This window comes from Anneissia japonica, unplaced genomic scaffold (genome assembly GCF_011630105.1).
Source record: "Anneissia japonica isolate Jap-2015-1 unplaced genomic scaffold, ASM1163010v1 scaffold287767_len825999_cov190, whole genome shotgun sequence".
Classification (NCBI taxonomy): domain Eukaryota; kingdom Metazoa; phylum Echinodermata; class Crinoidea; order Comatulida; family Comatulidae; genus Anneissia; species Anneissia japonica.
Genome location: NW_022707033.1, coordinates 278,539 through 299,587, shown reverse-complemented (window position 1 = coordinate 299,587; position 21,049 = coordinate 278,539). Strand labels below are relative to the sequence as shown.

Here is a 21,049-nt window from a genome sequence, read left to right as displayed (position 1 = left end):
CTTCTTGGATGTTATTAAATGTTAGTATATTATCTACAACAACAACAGCTAGTACCTCCTGTTATACAGTGTAGATAGGTAAGATGTGTATAAGAGACAGCATTGTGTACTCCTGATAACAAGCACAGCTTAGTAACTGAAGCTTATGTCTTGGAATGGGTACCCTTTAAATGTTGTTAATAATGTACTTAAGAAATTAAATGAACCTAAATGTATCATAGGCTTTAGTGATGATAGCTTGAGATTTAGGTTAGATTGCCTTATCTAGGAAAATCAGGTGAATTCATTACGTAGATGCTGTCTCTTATACACATCTAGATGTGTATAAGAGACAGGGTCTGTGTTGCCTGTTAACTTTTGCACATTTATAGCATTCCGAGACGATTTAAAACGTAAGAAAATAATTTTTGTTCTGGCCAATTCGTGTCCGACGGGAACTTGATCTGCCCGACGGGGATTAACCATCCCCATCACACCCCCCCCCTTCCCCATGGTGCTGCCACTGTTGTTAGTAGGTTAAGACACAATTTAGGTTTTAGACTAGGGCAAGTTTAGCTATACCTTGCTGCAAGGTAAGCCGATTTCGTAAATGAGAAAGGAATGGATTGTAGGTCTACTTCTAACTGATTTGAAGATCTGCTTTCATTTGCGTTCCCCCATACAAAATTTACCTAAATTAACCATTTTAGTGAAATTGATATATGCCGCTACATGCATGCAGTTTTTATTCACGTTCTGAGTGTTGTGGTCAGGGGTTTGAACCACTCATTCTCGGTCGGCCACACTTATACCCTAGCTTGCACTGTTGAAGGGTTTTGTGAAGTGGTTCAGTCTGTTTCAAAATTGATTATTAACAGAATAATTACAATTATTTGACTTGTAACTATAATAATATTAATATTGATAGGAAATATCAACACTAACCGAAAGGTCCATGGATTAATCTCAGATAAGATACCGGTAGTATACTCCAAGTATCGAAATGGAATGATGACATAGGCCTAATTAATGTAAAATATTGAATCCAGACACAATGGCGTGCATTTCGATACTTGGAATACCGTATGTATTATACTATCATATCAACACCATACGTTTTCAATAAAATACCGATGTCACTGATATACTTTGACATTTGTATATTTTTTGTATCACGTGCAGTAGGAGTGTACAATACTTCAAATGTAATTGTTTTATCGCACTGTCGTGGGTTTTTTCCGAGTCCTTCGGTTTCCTCCCACACTCAAAGGTCAAAGGTTTATATTTAAATTATAAACAAACAAAAGATGAATAAATATAAACCATGTTTTGTGATTTGTTTGATTGAACTCAATATATTTTACCTTACATACACTAGAGTTTATGACCATATTAATGGAAATTGTTAATAAAGGAGATGGAAATATGTGACAAATGCATATAGACTTAGTACTGCATACCTGTACAATACTTCAAATGTACTTAAATGTTATACTGTACTACGAAAGATGAATAAATATGAACAACCATGTTTTGTGAACTATATTTTACATTACATACACTAGATTTAATGACAATATAATTAAAATTTGACAAATGCATATAGACCTAGTACTGTATACAATACATGTATTTAAATGTTATACTCTAATATGAGAATAATTGATGGGGCAGTGTTGAACATGAACGTTTAAATTTTTTATCGCACTGTCGTGGGTTTTCTCAAGAGTCCTTGGGTTTTATATTTAAGGTTTATATTTAAATTAACGAAAGATAATAAATATGAACCATATTTTGTTTGATTGAACCCAATATATTTTACATTACATAAATGAAGATTGTTAGTATAGACCTAGTACTGTATACAATAATGTACTTAAATGTTATACTGTACTATGAAGAATAATTGATGGGGAAGTGTTGAACATGACTGCTCTGTCGTGGGTTTTCTCCGACACTCAAAGGTCAAAGGTTTATATATAAACAAACGAAAGATGAATAAATATGAAGCATGTTTTGTTATTTGTTTGATTGAACTCAATACCGGTATAGTTTACATTACATACACTAGAAATATTGTGGGTAAAATCTCAACATCAGGCCCCTATTGATTATCCGGGTTATAGTTATATTATAAATTTACATGCGGAGCCCTTGGAATCCAATTCTGGATACCGCACTGCTGGTAATTTATTTCCAGTGAAAAATACTTGCGTAGTAATCCGAATGACAACAATGTGAGAAGTGTATAGCAATAGGAATACTCCTTACTATTATTTGGGATGATTCAAAAGATGAGGTAATACTTGACCAATAAGAATTAAGGATGATTATATGTCATTGTTTTAGTTAATAAAAGCCATGGTACATTCCTGTTCCTGGTACAACAAGAAACAAGTTGCTGTCCTTAGTTGACCTTTTGCTAAATATAGTAATAATATATAGAGTATATGTTTATAAATGAAATATAAGATTATACAAATTCAATATTGCGGTTTAAATACAAATAGTAGAGACGCTACAAGATCCCCCTTCTAGTGAATGAGATAACGACCGAACGATACAAAACGGGCTGGAAAATGAACACGTCACCAGATCGGCTAGTTCTACAAGAGCAGGAGCTGTTAAATGTGGCGAATTGTTAGGCTCAAGGGGCGCAGGTGGGTGTGTGTACTGTATCTATCTAAATGGGCTACTTTTAGGTGGTCAATGCTGACAGTGTATTGCATTAATGTCAAGAACAATGTTTTTTCAGCTCTTCGTAAAACTTTAAAGGGGCCATCATATGGATGTTGTAATGGTTTACGATTGGGATTAGTGCGGGTTGGGGTGGGACGAAAATTACTCATTATATATCACATAACTGTATGCCTTGAGAGAAGCTTTCAATATGGCGATGAAATCGTTCAACAAGTCCATTTGCCATCGGATGGTATGCAGTCGTACGAATTACTTGGAACCATATTTAAATAGTAGATTCAATATTGACGTCCTCAACTTTTCATTATGATACTTGATATAGGCTTACTTGTACAGCCGTCTTCTTCACACTTCCGCAAGCAAACTACATGCTACATAACATAATGAGAAATAACATAATGACCAAATCCATAACGTCATGACCATTCCACATGACGTCATGGCAATTGCACATAAAAGAGTGTTTGCACATAACCGAAGATACTAACGGCGTTCCATACTCGACCGGTACTTGCTATATCTTATCAAGCTTATTAGGCCCTCTAACGGTTAATGATTTTGTCCTTAGAGATTCTTTTGATGCTGCTGTACCAAACAATTTATATAATTTAGGTTACCGATTTGCATCTTTTGATGTTGAATCTCTGTTTACAAATGTTCCCCTTACTAAGGTAATTAATATAATACTTGATAGGGTAAACAACCTACTACTAACCTATTCGCTAAGGAAACTACTTAGAGATTGCTGTACCTAAAACTACATGTAATAATGAATTTTATAAGCAAACTGATGGTGCCTCTTGGTCCAGTTTTAGCTAATATTTTAATGACTGAAATACTCGTTTTGTTGACGACACGCTAGTACAGTACTAGCTAAGCCCAATGATTTCCCTCAAATTCTAAGCTACTTTAATGCTTTTCATAGGCAGTACATTTTACTTTTGAATCATTTGAAAACAGTGACACAGTACACTTTCTGGATTTACAATTTAACAACAGTGTAGGAAACGTGAGTATATATCGTAAAAATACACATACATGTCAATATGTCCATTATGAAAGCTTTGCTCCATGGAACCATTCTCCTGGATTCGTAGAGTTTCTAGAGCCCATTGTGTACTCCTGATAACAAGCACAGCTTAGTAACTGAAGCTTATGTCTTGGAATGGGTACCCTTTAAATGTTGTTAATAATGTACTTAAGAAATTAAATGAACCTAAATGTATCATAGGCTTTAGTGATGATAGCTTGAGATTTAGGTTAGATTGCCTTATCTAGGAAAATCAGGTGAATTCATTACGTAGATGTTTAAATAAGGTAAAATTCATAACTTTATGGCAGTATAAAAGTGTTTCTCATTTTATATCTACTAAGGAGTACAGAAGTTCTGTTGTTTATCATTTTAAATGTCCAGGCTGTAATAGGCTGTAATAGTGATTACACAGTATTGGTAAGACAGATACTAGGTGCTTAATAACTAGACTTAAGTTAAAGAACATTCTTCACGATCTGATAGTGTTGTGAGGCATTCCAATATGTTTTAGGATTACAGGGTATACCGGTACTTGAAAGTGTAATGTCGTCTGTAGTGCTGCCGAAACTGGTCTATCCTATTGTTTAAAGAAGCGTTTGCTATACGTAGACTACACCCTTTGTTTATCAATGGGCTTAGAACTTCAAATGAGCTTTCTTTGTTTTTGTAGGTAGCTTTGAGCAGTTGTTTAAATCACTGCTATGTCACCTACTAGCCGGGTAATGTTTTGATTGGTTAAAAACTTTTGGTACTAGTGCATATAAGCTTGCTAATATGGATAATTTTTTCATTCCTGATGATGACATAATTAATGTCGAAATATTGAATCCCAACACAATGGCGTGAATTACAATACTTGGAGTATGTAGGGCCTATTATCAAATGAGCTGCTCCGCATATTTGCATTAAAATCGATGGAACATTCTACTAAGTGGAGAAACTAAAGGAAACAAACGAACAAGAGCAGCGCCTTTATTATTTTTATATAGCGCCTTCTTGCTGTCCGTGTACCCACAATGCCTTTTGAATGGATGTTCCAATATATTGGGAAGCTGCTCTATCTTCTGCTATTATTATCTTTGCTATTATACTTTCTTTTTTTAGATTAATTAGTGGACCTTTCGGTTCCTTGCCTGGGGGCAGTTTTAATACTCTTTGCTTTTAGTGGCGGTGCAAGTGACAATCAATAGAGGGCGTTGCTTATAGTAAACACATCAATTTTCAAGTCGATTCCAAAAGCTTCGGTGTGTCACATTTTATTTCTTTTTAAACATGGATACAATAACAGACCAAGAGTCTGTCAGAAATCAGTGGCAAGATGTGTGTTTCAAGTGTTCAGTTGAGAGTACGTTGTGTGAAAGATGGTGGTCGGTATTAGAAGCCAACTATTCGGAAGAACGAAGGCATTACCATACATTACATCATATACGAAAAATGAACGAAGCCGTCTCCAGTGTTGCCTCGAATCTCAAGCGACCTGATTTAGTTTACTGGAGTGTGTTTTTTCACGAGTAGGTTGAGCATTTGGCACCTATAAATAATATTTTATATAATCATTCTCCCCAGGCTAGGCGTACGTCTCTTCGTTCGTTTGTTTAATAATTTGCAAGAGCCATTATTATAGATAGGGTTGCGACATTGAGAATTTAGAAGCCATTGTGTGTCCAACGCGATACGTGTCCCTGTCTGTGTACAATATTGTGTAATACAATTAGCGGGCTCCTGTGTAGTATTTACAAGAAAATTTTATGATTTCACAATTTTATATTACTGTATATATACTGTAATAATTTACTATTTTTAAAGCAGTTCTTTAATCCTTGACGATAGTTGGAAAGCCCCTCGATGGCCCCTTCAATTTGGCAATCCTGCCATATAGACCCTTTAATTGGCGAAATAAATGATATATGACGATCAGCAAAAATTAATTAAATATGTCTATCAAAATGTAATCAACATTAGTTACATCAATATTGTTCATGTACCGGTATTTAATTTGTGTGGGAAAAACGATAATATAACAACAAACTTAGTATTTTGCAAAGAGAAACAAGTGATTTCGAGATCATATATCATACTAAAGGTTTCTTTGCCAAAAATCCCTTCTATTATTATTGTTTATAGTATTATGTCAAGTGGCCAGCATCATTTTCGTTTGTAAATTGAGAGTAGGCCTACACTAAATTATCACCATCAAAAAATTATTGTTCAAAAAGTAAAAGGCAATTCAGAACTTCAACAATCTGTAAATAGAGTATTTGGATTGTTGTTCTTTAAAATTGAATTTGAGTGAGCCCACAAATCTTATATTATTATTATTATTATTTCTATGTAGTTCGCATTTTTACACGCTTTTGATAAATAGATGTCAATTAAGTAATAACATCATAAACACAATTTGGGCACAAAAATGGATTTAGTAGGTAATTAGTGCAATAGTAGGCCTACTGTACTGCATATGAATTACCGGTGCAGTATTTCTACAATAATTATTTATCTTGTATTGTATGTCAAAGGCAATTACAACCTGTCTATAATTACCATTGAAATTCCTCAGTATCATATATGACCCCAAGTCCTCCAAGAATGAAGAAGAGAGTGCCAAAGTTTTTGAAGAATTTGCAGCAGAATGCTTACCAGAGGCACCAACTTGCGACATCACTGACGTCTCAAACTGGATCTTAATGACCAGAAGTCACATCACCCACATTCACCTGACACCTAACAAGTTTGTATTTTATCAGGCTGGGGTTACGTGACAATACGAGCGGATCAAGTGTCACTTCATGCTGATGGCAGTTCGAGTCTGTGCCAGTAAGTGGAAATGGAATCCCAGCTACCAAAATTCCAACAGTGAATGATACTCTCAAGCTCTCCTTTCCCCCATGTCAAAACTCCACTACGCCACTGCATCTGCTCGAACTGACATCACTTAACTGACATTTGCACTTGATAAGCTCTATGCTTATCTATAGAGTGGGGTCTATTGACTTGAAAAAAACAAGAAGACATGCTGTAGTAAGCCTATTTATTTATTTTTACCAGTAAAATTTTTTTAAATTTTTAGGCCATGTTATTTTTACCGGTGAAATTAACAGCTAAAATGGCTTCTGGAGAACACTGTCATTCCAAAAATTGATAAGGCCATTTTATATGCCATGATTTTAAAGCCATGATTGGAGGTTAGGTCAAAGTGAGCCCTCAACAGCCCCTGCTGTGTAATATAAATGAACACTGCCTTATTGTGACAATAATATTGACACATGTATGACCTTTTGTTAAAAGCTAGGGCACAGTAATGCAGTACACCACATAAATAGTTCTGATTGAGTTGGTTCAACCATTATCAGGAGAATAATATCTGCAGCTGGGAACTTGAGTTTATCGGTTTGCAACAAGTCGTATAATGCAATGATTGAATCCCTACAGTAGGCTTATTTTGGGGCTACTTTTGCGAAGGAGGGCCTCTTTTTAAAATGAATGCTGTCAATTTTGGAAATTACTATTATGAAACAATAAATAGGGCCTACTGTGTCATGTAGTGTATTAACCAGCATTAAATCACCTAAACTTAGTGTATAAACCAAGCATGTTTTGGAAAAGCGGGGCTTTTTTTCAAGAAAGTAGTCTCTTGATGCATAACAGATGTTTTTCCACATTTTCCGCTCAAAAACCCTTCTCAAGAATGAATGCCCCGGGGTATTTATTTGAATATTATTTTTGGTACACAGGTTTGCCAATGAGGACAAGTATTATTTCCTTGATGCTGATATGGAGGTGTTAGGATGGGCGAACCCCGAGTATGATGAATATGCAAATCAGATCCGATCTGAATATACACATGTGGCAGAAAAAACATTCAGGGAAAGAAGATCTAAGGTAGCATATATGTTCCATTGAAAATAATTACTGACCTACTGTACCTAGGCATAGGTTGGCAGATCAGACAAACTAGGCTTATACTATTAGCCCCGCTAGCCTTCAATTAAATAAATTTAACAAACACTGTTTTTGGTTCGATGAGTCGTAATAATTTATGTATGAAAGTGCGTACTTCAAGTCTATCGATCAATGGAGGAAAGGCTATGTATCCAACTACTCAATATTGTTGGAATACAATAATACAGTATATTGCCTATGTCTTGGTCTAAGAATGAGATAAATCAAAATTTTCCCAGGGGAGGACCCTCGGACACCCCTTTCTTTTTGGATCTGCCCCCGACTGTATTATTTCAGCTTGTTCAATAAGGAACCATTCATACTGCCAGCTGTTAATTTTAATATTTATTTATAGAACACATACAGAGTAATTGCCTCTTTTTTCACAAATGCACTCATAACCAGACCTCTCCCATATGTTCTGCATGTTCAATATTATATAATACTGCAGGCTGTCGTTCAACATATACAAGTTTTATGTTTATTTATAGAACTACATTGAAACTATTTAAATGTTTTTTTAATTTTTTCCTTCATCAGGTTTTGAAGAGCTTCTTAAAACTTCCAAATATTTATGCAACTAAAATATTTCGTGATAAATATGAAGCCCAGGCAAGAAGCAATTTACAAAGAGAAATCGATCGACTGGGAGAAAGTTGATGTAAAGACATTAAATCACTTGTCATTTGCAAGTGTAGAGCTGATTATCTTAGACCCTTGAAGGGAATGTGATCAAAGACCATAATGAAATTTTATTGCAATGTATATGATATGATGTAAGATTATCAAATAAACCAGTTTAATTATTCTGTTAAATTTTGTAATATATCAGTAGTTTTTTTTTCATATAGAATTATCAGGAAAGACTAAAGCAAATTATAACACAACAAAGTCTCTCTTTTCAAAACATAAGTTTATTTTTGATCTCATTCTCAAACCTCTGTACAAATAATTTTAGAACACATAAATAACTGACTGTGAATAATTGCATTAAATGCTATTCTAAAGCACTCTATGAATTTATTTAGACCAATTTGATTGAATGATCAGATAGTTCATTTTAGTTTCATAAAATAACCTTGACACTAAACTCAAATCAGTTTTATAGGATTGCAGAAAAGGATTGAAGCAAGCCTTGATCCTACTTCCCGGAATACTGAATGTTTGCTTACGATTCTGAGATAAATTTAACAGAGGCACACTGTATCTTATGTTTCTATGCTTTTACAGTACACCAAAAGAAATGTTGACTGTTGGCCCCTATAATTTCGATTGCAATTGTCCCATCAGTTTTTCCAGTTTCATAGCCTTGCCCATGTCCCCTTTGATCTTTAACTTGCCCATCATGAAAGCGGTTGTGGGTTTCAAAGAACCTTTGAACATCTTGACAAAATCATCCGCCTTCATCGTCATCTTCACATCTGCACCGCCTTCCACCTCGCCCTTACCAACAGCACCGGAACCGGTACGCATATCTAAGAACCACATACTTTGATCTACATCTGCAGTTGACAGAGAAATAAAAGTTTCAGAATAGATAAGTGAGTAGCACATACATTAATATGCATTAAAAAATTTTTAATTTAGTGGCAAAACGGGGCATGTGCCCCCTACTGGATCTGCCCCTGCTAACTTGCCTTTCAATTCAAACTGGATTGAAGCCCCCATCTTCTTCACATGTTCCTCAGACATCATCCCTTTTAATGAATCAAGTATCTGTATAGCCTCGGCTTCAGAAGGGTTGGCTGCTGGCCCTGAACCAAAGACAGGCTGTGAGCCATGCTTCTCAAGCTGCTCCTTCATATCCTCTGGTGATCCAGCCTCTTCAAGGAAGAAGTCAGGAAGCAAAGTGTGGCCTTAAAAAGAGAAATTTATAGTTAAAAACAATACATATATGACAACATACCCAGAAAAATTTACTATTTGAATGAAAAAAAAACAAAAAAAACTGTTGTATATCCATATATGGTCATGGTGTACCCATATATGGCAAAGACAAGCCAAACCAGTCACTCGTCGCAAATCGTGTTTCAGAGAAAATGGCCAAAACATGCTGGAATATCAAATTTTAAAAATCTATTTATTGCACTGAACTAACCTTTATATATCTACACATCATTCTATCCATTTTCAATGTGAAAACAATACTTTTTTAAGGATTTGAAGATTTTCTGCATGAGAAATGCCTGAAATCATAAACTTTGACAGTGAATTTCTCATATATTGTTCTTTAAACAGCTGTGTGAGGAAATGTCCGATTTGAATGATTTTTTACCATTTTATAGCTATTATTTTACTCTCTAACACTGTATTAATAACTCAAAATCGATTTTTGCGACGAATGACTGGTTTGGCTTGTCTTTGCCACATATATTTTCATGTCAGTGTCACATGTTTTGATAGTTTGGAAAGGGCTTTAAAGTACTACATATGGTGATACAAACAGAAACATCTGGATGAATAATCACACAACTTACACATTGCATAAACAGTTTATTTTTGACTTTTTGGCTGTTGGATGTAAACAATGAACTGGCATAGCGGAGATTGCTATGGCAGCTGTCCCATGTTATTGCTGTAAAGATCTTCATAACTGCTATAATTTAAGTTACTCCAAGTCAATTGTTGATGTCACAAAATTCACTACACAAACTTTATGTGACGAATCCCTCTATTGAATATAGGGTGGTGCCAGCCAGGGTCCCTATTGGGGAACTTATTCCCTCAGGAGGTAAATCAAATATATGTATTTTTTTACAAATTTGTAGATTTTAAAATCAATTAAATAAGCCTTTCAAACTCTTAAAATTTCAGATTTTTCCAGGACTTCACCCCATGGACCACCATAACCACTTACTCTCTCATTGGGGACATTGGACTGCCGATGAAAATGTAAATAACTCACCTGGTTCACATGCATATTTATCAATGTCTGTTTCTCCTACCGATCTCAGGACCTCATCATCGATAGCAAAGTTGCCAGTGTAAGACTTGCTATCCTTAGTCAGGATCACATATGCCGCGTCTGCCATGATGTCCACTTTCCGGCACTGTTTCCGGGTCTCTCCTGTCCCACCTCCAAGCATGTCCATTGCAGCTGTCCATATTGCTAGATAAAGATAATCATATGTAGAAATGTATAATATTTATTACTCCATGTAAAGCTGCATTCGCATCGGATACGGACAGAAATTTTGACCGTACTTCCAATGTGCTGAATACCAGCGTCCCTCTTAAGGCCAACTCAGACAGCATCGTACGACGCAACCTACACAGAGACAGTCTGGTCGTTTAATATTTCTCACAACGGCTTAAGACTGCCCCCAACGATGTCTTGTGGTACAATGTTAAAAATGTTTAATATTTCTCACGATGGGCTGTGTCGTATGACGTCTGAGTCGGCCTTCATCTTCTGATTGGTGTGAATACAGCTTTACTCACTATTGATATTATTAATATCAGAGATATACTTTACTTTTAGATAGGCATAGGATTGGATTTATATTTAGAATAGAAAAATGATTAAAAAGATTATTTTTGATATTTTTAATTTAAATTACAGTTCTTTGTAATTCTACATTGTATTTTTGTGCTTCACAGAAAATGCCTGCACACACCTGTTCTGGGCCACAGAGCATTCACAGCAATATTGTCATCTTGCAACTCATCTGCCATTCCTAGTACACACATTGACATTCCATATTTTGCCATTGTGTATGCTGCGACAAAGAAAATATGCATATTAATTTAATTACTGTACAACAATCACTTTGGCAATACAGTATAACCATCTCTTCAGTCATTGTTATCGATAATAAATAACATTTGTTGACTTTACAGACAAGGTGCTTCCAGTTACTAAGCTCATCAGCATTTGCCTTTCTTTGCTGGAAGTATTGTACACTGTGCGATATCAGGGGGTCCAGGAGAGCAAAGGACCCCTGCTTGGATACCCCTGCCAGGGAATTTACACCAAGGTCGTTGGGAAAACATAAAATCTTGAGCGCCAAAAGTACAATTCAAGCATGCCTTACTAAGCAGTGCTGTATACTATCACCAGCTCTTCCCCGGCAGGGGGACTCTTAACTTGCACTTGCAAATTATCCTTTTAAAATAAAGAATCCCATAATTAATGAAACATTTTATAAATATAAAAATTCCCCAACAAATTTAATTTCTCCCCGACCGTTCAGGTGGGGGGAGGGGGCACCTTTTTAAGCGACAATATCTATGGGCTCAAAATAAGCTAACGATGAATTTTGGAAGAATCTGGAGGGTAATCAGTAGGGTATCCCCTACATACCCCACTGACAATTAATGAAATAAATGACATTCACCAGTGGATCTGGAGTAAGTAAGTAATAAGTGGACTTACCAACATGGTTCTTGAACCACTTTTTATGCATGTTCAAAGGTGGGCTAATGTTTAAGATGTGTGCATTCTTGCTGTTTTTCAGGTAAGGGAGGCAAAGCTTTGAGCTAGAGGGAGAAAATAAACAAATTTGTAATTGGTATTTTGTTTCCCTAGCTCATTTAAACTGTTACCATCAAGTTTGTGGTCAAGGCATGTCACAGAGGATTACCATATATAAATACACAGTACATAATAAACCAATTGATGCAACAGCCGCACATCATCAATTTGCACCTACTTTTCCGACACTTACGTGAGATATGTTCCTCTTGTATTAACATGGTGCATTAGATCATATTTTTTCATCGATGTTTCCTGCGTGCCGGTGAGACTAATGGCGCTTGCATTGTTAACTACAATATCAATTCCACCAAATGTTTTTACGGTCTCTTCGACAGCTTTGCAGAAGATGGATCGAGATTTAGAGATGAGCAAAGCTTAAGTGCATATGGGAGAAACGAAGATTTGATACATTCGGTTCTACAAGAAAGTGGTAAGAAGGCAGATTTTCGGTGATTCCTAACGAATCCTAAGCGAGATAGAAGTTTGACGTCGAGGCTGGAGGAAATCTGTGAGAATGACCGTAAGATTGAACAATTCGACAAAATATGCATAGAGTGAAATATTTAAATCTTGTGCCATACGTTGTGATACTATATTGCGAAAATAGTTGTGCATATGAAGAATTAAAACCACCATATGGGAGGTGGATTAACAAGGTGGTTCTGGTACTGTTACTGGTAGTCATCTATGAAAGTCATCTTGTTTTCTTTCTGCATTCTACATGTGGTTATTACTATTAACAAAGTTCCTAGTGTGTAAGCTGACTCCCTCAAACTGTTTATTTATTTTTTTTTTTTGGGGGGTGGGGGGAGGGCTTATACCTGGAAATTCCCTATTCATAAAAGACTTATAGGGATGGCCAATCAAAAGACAACACTACATGCCCAATTCAAAGCTTGGCTTTTTTCTGAGGAAGTATTTTAAGTTTTAATGTAAATTTCCTATTATATTTAATGTGTTTCTTGCTTTTTTATTGATGTTAAACATAATTCGTAATTCAGCATTTTTGGCTGCCATATTTTATCCTTTTATAATTTTTTTTTTTTTTTTTTTTTTTTTTTTTTTTTTTTTTTTAATTTTGAATAAAATACCATTATATATAGATGTACAGTATAGGAGTGAGCTTATCTCGAGGAGCTACCTTTTATCAATATTACTGTTGGTAGCGGTGTTGCAGTTCGAGAGAATAAAGAAAATTATCGGAAAGGTCCACTGATTAATCTCAGATTGTATCGAAATGCATGCTATCGTGTCAGGATTCAATATTTCGACATAATTAATGTCAAAATATTGCATTTCAATACTTGGAATATATATTATACTACCTTAAAGAGAATTATCCCACCACTGTTTTATCTAAAATTCACTCACTTTCTTCTGCTGCTGTGTAAATGGTCCCAGGTAATTTAGGATGCGCCTGGGCCGTCTTGGCAGCTATAACGATGTTGGCACCATCTTTAGCTGCCTTCAATGCGATGGCCTTACCAATACCCCTACTGGCACCAGTAATAAACAGAGTCCTACCAGCTAGTTTCCTAGATTCATACAAAAAGGAAAAAAATAAGAATATCATTAGATGGTTTACAGAGCTACATATTATATAAACCATGATTTATTACGAGATACTGTATACTCTAAACTGTCTTGCGGTAAGGCTATGATTACATTTTTCATTTTTCATTTTTCATCTGCGAGTGTGAAAAAAGTTGCCTCAACCAGGATTGAAACCCAGGACTGCTGTAGTCTATGTGGATGCCTTAACCAACTTGGCCACTGAGGCTTTGTTGGGAATTCAAATCCTATTAAAGCAACTGATTCCTCACACATCCTGCACGTGTGTAGTTGGGCAGCACTATACACTTACAAACTTTACATCATGTGGAAAACAATGATTGACAAGGCAATAAAGTCTAAGCTGGTCATATCAAAATGTTCATTGGCAATGCCATGACACACGGCTCACACATGTAGGCCCTAAGGCTTTCCAGATCAGTGCACTGTACTTCGAATACTGAACATTTATATTAATATACAAGCATTTGCAAAACATGGATGACTTGACTTGCCTTTCCCTTAGGTCAGACATGATGCTAAAAATGTGCTGTTTTCACTCCTATGGCTCTAGTCCGCCACTTGGTCTACCTAACACCTCTAAATGAGCAACGAATGGCTAATTTGAACTTTAACCTTAAGATACCTGGGAGATTCTGGAGATTTCTTATCAGTAACCAGTATACAGATCACAGGTTGCATTTGTTTGTATACTGGATACTACTAGGTTTCTGTCTGTAAATTTTTTAAAAAGCTGTAGAGCCTTGCATAACAGCCCCACTACTTCACACCCAATTTTATGTATTACTACCAATGATGAAAATGATATTAATAATCTCAAGCACAAGGTAGGTCTACCCGTCTACCTACATACTGGTAATAATAAATCCGATGGTATTGTACAGTAATAAAATAAATTTATAGAATATAATATAACAATATTATAAGTAATACTACTTAATTAGTTGTTTAAAAATAATCATATTATATAACATTTATCCTAGAATGAGCAATTAAATTACAGTACATAATTTTACATACACCCAAATAGACACTCAAATGGTTGTATCTACTTTTTTTTTAATTAAATAGTTTATTAGGTTGGCACCAGCACATCAAGTTTTTTCACTGAAGCATGCATAAACGTTATATTGCTTTTGTTGTCGCTGGTATATTTAACAATTACTAGCAATGAGGGTTGTGTTTTTGTGAAAATTATAGATTTGTATCCATGCATCTTTATAACCATATTTAGGACTTGGGATTTTTCATTGTGTGATAAGGTTCAATTTTTCTACTTTAGGCCGTAGGCAGACTTTCCAACCCCAAGTCTCCAAGTCTCTTCTTCCACGTTAATACACTGACATAAAACATGAGTACATACACTAAACCTAATCATAAAAAAATGAAATAGAAAAACCACATTATGATTTTTTAATTGTTAAAAATTTATTTTGAATCCGACTAAAATCAAATGAATGCACGATGGGTGCATTTCGATACTATTTTCTTTAGAACCACGCCCAAGAATTAGGCCTAAGTTAATCAATTATCCACAATAGGAACAATTGGTATTGTTGAGTGAATAATCGCTTCAGTACTTCATATTTGTTCGACCATTGGGCGCTATGTTTGAAACCCGTCAGTGATAAGGATGCATCCAATGATGTGAATCACCGGTGACACTTCCTTTTCAAATATTTACTTTATTAATACTAATTAGTCATAATAACAATAATAAAGGTAATAAGAACAACAATATTAATAGTAATATTTATTTTAACAATACTCAATAGTAATAATACTAATATGGTATTAATAACGATATTTAAATATCAATTTTGATAATACTAATTAGTGATAATAACGATATTGAAGGTGATAATAGCAATAATAACAGCAATAATAAATTAAAGATAATGTTTATTTTTATAATAATAGTAATACTAATTAGTAATAATAATGATACTTATAATACTAGGCCTACTTAGTAATAATAGGATAATAAAGGTGACAACAACAACAATACATAATGTTAATGCTAAGACTAATAATTAATATTAAAACTAACGGTAATAAAAACAACTAATAATAACAGCAATAATAATAACACTAAGTATAGTAATAATTAAAGAATTAGTATTTTATACTTGATGAATTACTCCTACTGTAAGTGTGGTACCAGTAAATGACTTGTGGCCAAGTTGATTTGTGGCCAAGTTGACTGTGGCTGAGTTGACTTGTGGCCAAGTTGGATCAAATTCGATTGAATAACATAAAACACTACCTAATTCTACATACAGAAAGCCAAAAAAATCATTAGGCCTAGGCCTACTAGTACTATCATATAGGCCTTGCTTAGCCTAGGCCTAGCCCTTTATTTTAGGCCTCTAAAAAATCGAAGGATGAACATGAAGAACGATTTATAATACTGTACAGACTGACATCAATCCGAGGTATTAATAACAGTGATAGGCTAGCCTGACGTAATAATTTTGGATGGAGAGTTGGACAGACCTAGGCCTAGGCTACGAACCCAATTTCAAATTGTGTGCGGGTAGGCCTAGGCCTAGCCATAGTACTAGGTAGTAGTATAGTAGAGCAGTAGCAGTAGGAAAGAAGACCATGAAACCGGCCGGCCAGATCACAGCCCACCCAGAGCAACATTGCACCATACCCCTGCTAAAGTTATCCTAACAAAAAGCAATCATAATATATTCGGATTTGTTTTTCAAAAGTAGCCTACCCTGTATTCAGCATTATTGAAGAGCAGTCGCGAGCAAGTCAATCGCCGACGGGGACAAACTTATACAGCGCCCTCCTCTCTCTCTCTCTCCCTCTAAAAACCAAACCAAGGCAATTGCCATGGATCTTTGGTACGGTAGATGTATAACCAAAAACATTTTATTTCATTTCATTCATTTATTTGACCAAATCACATTTACAATAATACAATACAACATATTTTGTTAACGGACAGATCAAGCACAATTTTAATATTACTGTACTCAGCCGGTAAGAGCATTTTTTTTCTAACATAAAGATACAATATAGGTCACTCCTTTAAGATTAAACATCAGCACTGTAGGACACTTATATTAGAAGTCGTGCTTTTTCATTTAGGTCAGTTCGGCTGTGGAATTCCTTATCGAATGAAGACGTTAACTCTAGTTCTATTAATTTATTTAAATCTGCAATCGAAGTACGTTTGGCTGACCATCCGCTCAAATTCGCGCCCCATATGTTAAAATTTAAATATACTGGGTTTTTTTTCGAGGGGCCTATAAGCATCGTTTTGCTTGGCCTCTATAATACCCAGGAGGATCAGACTGTAGAAGACTCTCTTGGGAAACAAGTAAACAAGTAGTATAAAGCCTATATCTGATCTAAAATTGTGTTATGACTTATTACACACTAAACAATGATAAAAGAGATTTATGACAACAATTAAAAAAAATTATAAGATTAAATTCTTTGAATAAACAAAAAAAAAACTAATAATAATATTACTACAATATGATAATGAAATTTAAATAGTGATATATAATAAAATAATTATAACAGTGAAAAACTAATTCAACCGTCATCCAGAAGTAAAATCGCTAATTGCAAAATACATTGTATTTACAAGTGAAATCAATAATAAATCAGTCATCACTACCATTAATATAAACACACACACAAATCAAAAACAAGTATAGGCCTAAGGAATTACAGTAAAAATGTTACGGTCCAGACGCAGTAAAACTGCATAATGAAATAAAAACAACCATAAAGGATCTACATGAGCAAGACACTGTTTTTCAAAGGAGAAATATTTATGTAATTACTTTGACATTGCAAATGTGCGTAAATGGTATGTTGTTTTAATTTGCCATTTGTTAGAGTACACACATAGGACTTTAGTATTTAATATACACATTTATATAATATATATATATATATATATTTTTGTATAAATTGTATTAATTAATTTACGGTATAGTAGTTTTTAACAATATAGTTTATTATTATATCGTGAAGAAAGAAAATGAATAATAATAATAATAATAATAATAATAATAATAATAATAATAATAATAATAATAATAATAATAATAATAATAATAATAATAATAATAATAATAATAATAAATTTGTACTGATAAATAATGACGATAATGGTAATGATGATGAAGAGATGACGACACGACGACGGTGCCATTATCACATGCATTGATTCGTACACTATCACGTGCACCACTACGCTCGCATCACATTACCGTGTTATTTGTGGGTATACTTACGTTTAACATCGACGTCATAGAATCACGGGACCAACCATGAGAAAACCTCTCGACAGGTTGAACCACAGATTAAAAGCCTATTTGAAATTCCTGGTACTTTGCTTATTATTTTCGTCAATGATATTCTATTTTTGCAGTGTGTGTAACAATAATATTCATTCATAGGCCTATATGAATATATATATATATATATATATATATATATATATATAATACACACACACATATATATATATTTATATATATATATATAATTATATACATAATTTTTCAGTATATATCTAAACATACCATATTAATGATGCAGTCCAATGTATCGAGTCTATACTGTGTATACGGATAGACCGGTATTAAATCAAATAAATTTAAATGAAATGTATAGGCCTATACTGTTTCATTATTCGATTGGAGGAAATATATCTCAACAAATAGTTCAATTGCAATGTATTTTGACACAGATAAATAAATATTCACATTTACGCCTACGGGTAAAATTCCTCTATAGTACCAGATGTCTAAAATACAGTAGTACTATATAGGCCTATTTAAATCCATGCTCCTAATAAAATCAATAACATTACGTATGCTATTGATTTCTATATATATTCACAATTTCACACACGCTCATAATTATTCTACGCAATTATCGATAGATTATTCAATCCATTATTACTTTACTGCATTTTATATAGCTACGTTATTTAAAATGAACTTTTAGGTGAGTGGCCATTTGCGGTGTCTGATTGTGTATTAGCCAACCAAACACCCAAAGGGATTTCTAGATGATTAGATATATTAGGTAATTTTGTTTAAAGTACTTTAGGAAACACCATTATATGTTTCTGGATGAACAGTTAAGGTTGCAATTATCTGCTGTTAATATTGGATTAATCAAGGAGGTATTAATTTATGTACAGCATGAATATGACGTCGAAGAGTGCTTACGTCACATAAAGTACCCGTATTGTAAATACTATGTCAAGGCATAATATTATTATAGATGACTTTGAATTTGACTTTCAGGCCTGTCGTAGTATAATATCAGCGTCTACTTCCAATTAAAGACCGCTTTTAGGACCTGGGTTTTCAAGTTTCTAGAAACTTATTAGAATAATGAAGATAAAAGGCATTTGTTAATTTGGAACCACAAGGAAAGTGGCCTTTAATTGGAGGTGGTCTTTAATAAAATCAATAACATTACGTATGTTATTGATTTCTATAATCAAAATTTCACACACGCTCATAATTATTCTATGCAATTATCGATAAATTATCCAATCCATTATTATTTTACTGCATTTTATATAGTTACGTTATTTAAAATGAACTTTTAGGTGGGGTATTAAGTTATGTACAGCAGGAATATGACGTCGAAGAGTGCTTACGTCACATAAAGTACCCGTATTGTAAATACTATGTCAAGGCATAATATTATAATAGATGACTTTGAATTTGACTTTGAATTTCAGGCCTCAGGGGCGGATCCAGAACTGTCCAAAAGGGGGGGCCGAAAGTTGGGCCGATTGAGACAACACTGTCATAGGGGGTCCGGGGGCATGCCCCCGCGAAATTTTCCGAACATAACATTTGAGGCATTCTTGGCCATCATTTTTTCCTTTTTCTCTCTTTTTTTTCTTTTTTTTTCTTTTTTTACCTCCCAAAAGGGGGGGCCGGGGCCGGGCCGGCCCCCCCCCCTAAATCTGCCCCTGGGCCTGTCGTAGTATAATATCAAACAGTCTACTTCCAATTAAAGACCGCTTTTTCTAGAAACTTTGGTCTCTTATTATAATGAAGAAAAGACATTTGTTAATTTGGGACCACAAGGAAAGTGGTCTTTAATTGGAGGTGGTCTTTAACTAGAGGGAAACCTGTATTTGTAAATATTTAATTGCTTTTCATCTAAATGGGCTTTGCCTGTACATTTTAAACATATTTTAATATTATAACGTATATTTCCACATTTCACCGTTATGAATAATTTGAATTTCATTTAATTTATTTGGTCCAAAGAATTAAGATTTTGCTATGCGTTTGGGAACAGCAAGAAGAGAAATTTGAAGAGAGATGAAATATATTAAAATTGAAAATTAAAAAATTATACAAATATAATTATCATTTTATGGCTTGTACAGGGAATGGTGTTGTTTTTTTTTTCTCTACTTTTCTTTCGCCAAGTTTCAAGTAAAACATATTTTTTGTACCTATAGGCCTAAAGAAAAATGCTTTTTCTGTACTGTAATCGTTTTATGATTTTTGCCATTTTGTTAGTGTTGTCGTTGTAAATTTATATTCATGTATGTATGTATAATTATGAAATGAATAATAATAATAATAATAATAATAAAAATACGCTGCTTGAGAATACTAATAAAGCAATTGAAAGTTTAAAAAACAACAAAAAAAGTTATTTTTAACTACGAAATAACATCACAAAAATTAGAATTAGCCATATATGTAAAAAAGTATATTTTTATTATATAGTTGCTTATTGGCCAGGATATATTTCTTTAATGTTTGGTTTGCCTGGTGAGTTATCAATAATAAAATAATTTAACTTTCTGTACACCATGTGCAAGGATATGGTTTTTTAGATAAACCTGTTTGAGGTTATCTCAATAACAACTATTCTTACATAGTGTACCAAACTAATTGTATTGTATTCATTGGTGATTTCCATTTGTTCTAATTTTAGTCATACTGTACGTAAATATATAAGAATTTCAGTCAAGCACTCAAGTATACTAGCTCAGTGCCAACATACCGGTAGGTATTACCATAACAGATTAGCTATTGATGTCAGTCAAACATCATAATATTATTCATAACATCAACACAGACATAATATTTATAGCGTCGAAATAGCGCCTATGCATCTGCGAATATTCTTTGGTAATTGCTACAGTAGTTTAAAACAAGCTGTCTGACTGAACATGCTCTACCATAGAGGTTCATTATTATAATTCACCATTCATTTTTTGTATATATTGTATCAACATACAATGGACTATAAACTGGAAACACAAACAATGTTTAAATTATTATTATTATTATTATTATTATTATTATTATTATTATTATTATTAT

General features: G+C 34.0%; 2 protein-coding genes across 3 annotated transcripts in view; one reads left to right on the top strand and one right to left on the bottom strand.

Annotated features, from left to right (window-relative positions):
- The first annotated feature begins 4,798 nt into the window (after window positions 1-4,798).
- Window positions 4,799-8,664, top strand: LOC117106315. Of its 2 annotated transcripts, XR_004445045.1 has the most exons (5): window positions 4,799-5,223; window positions 6,270-6,440; window positions 7,444-7,591; window positions 8,192-8,406; window positions 8,451-8,664. XR_004445045.1 is itself a non-coding variant. In XM_033247687.1 (4 exons), the coding sequence occupies exons 1-4, from the start codon at window positions 4,985-4,987 to the stop codon at window positions 8,309-8,311; spliced, it is 678 nt and encodes a 225-aa protein (XP_033103578.1). In that variant the 5' UTR covers window positions 4,800-4,984; the 3' UTR covers window positions 8,312-8,467. The 2 variants fall into 2 exon arrangements, 1 of the variants encoding a protein (XP_033103578.1); XM_033247687.1 differs by having other exon boundaries at window positions 4,800-5,223; window positions 8,192-8,467.
- The window catches only part of LOC117106316 (hydroxysteroid dehydrogenase-like protein 2), a 12,990-nt gene continuing 486 nt past the window's right edge, over window positions 8,546-21,049 (bottom strand). The window contains 8 exon segments of the mRNA XM_033247688.1: window positions 8,546-9,153; window positions 9,289-9,507; window positions 10,557-10,760; window positions 11,269-11,370; window positions 12,027-12,130; window positions 12,319-12,502; window positions 13,025-13,028; window positions 13,474-13,663. Of these exon segments, the coding sequence (XP_033103579.1) occupies window positions 8,912-9,153; window positions 9,289-9,507; window positions 10,557-10,760; window positions 11,269-11,370; window positions 12,027-12,130; window positions 12,319-12,502; window positions 13,025-13,028; window positions 13,474-13,663 (1,249 nt within the window). The 3' untranslated portion in view covers window positions 8,546-8,911.

Coding starts and splice junctions, on each gene's coding strand:
- LOC117106315 (XM_033247687.1), top strand. CDS start 4,985: ATGGATACAATAACAGACCAAGAGTCTGTCAGAAATCAGTGGCAAGAT. Junction 5,224..6,269: donor TGGAGTGTGTTTTTTCACGA/GTAGGTTGAGCA, acceptor GAAATTCCTCAG/TATCATATATGACCCCAAGT. Junction 6,441..7,443: donor ATTCACCTGACACCTAACAA/GTTTGTATTTTA, acceptor TTTGGTACACAG/GTTTGCCAATGAGGACAAGT.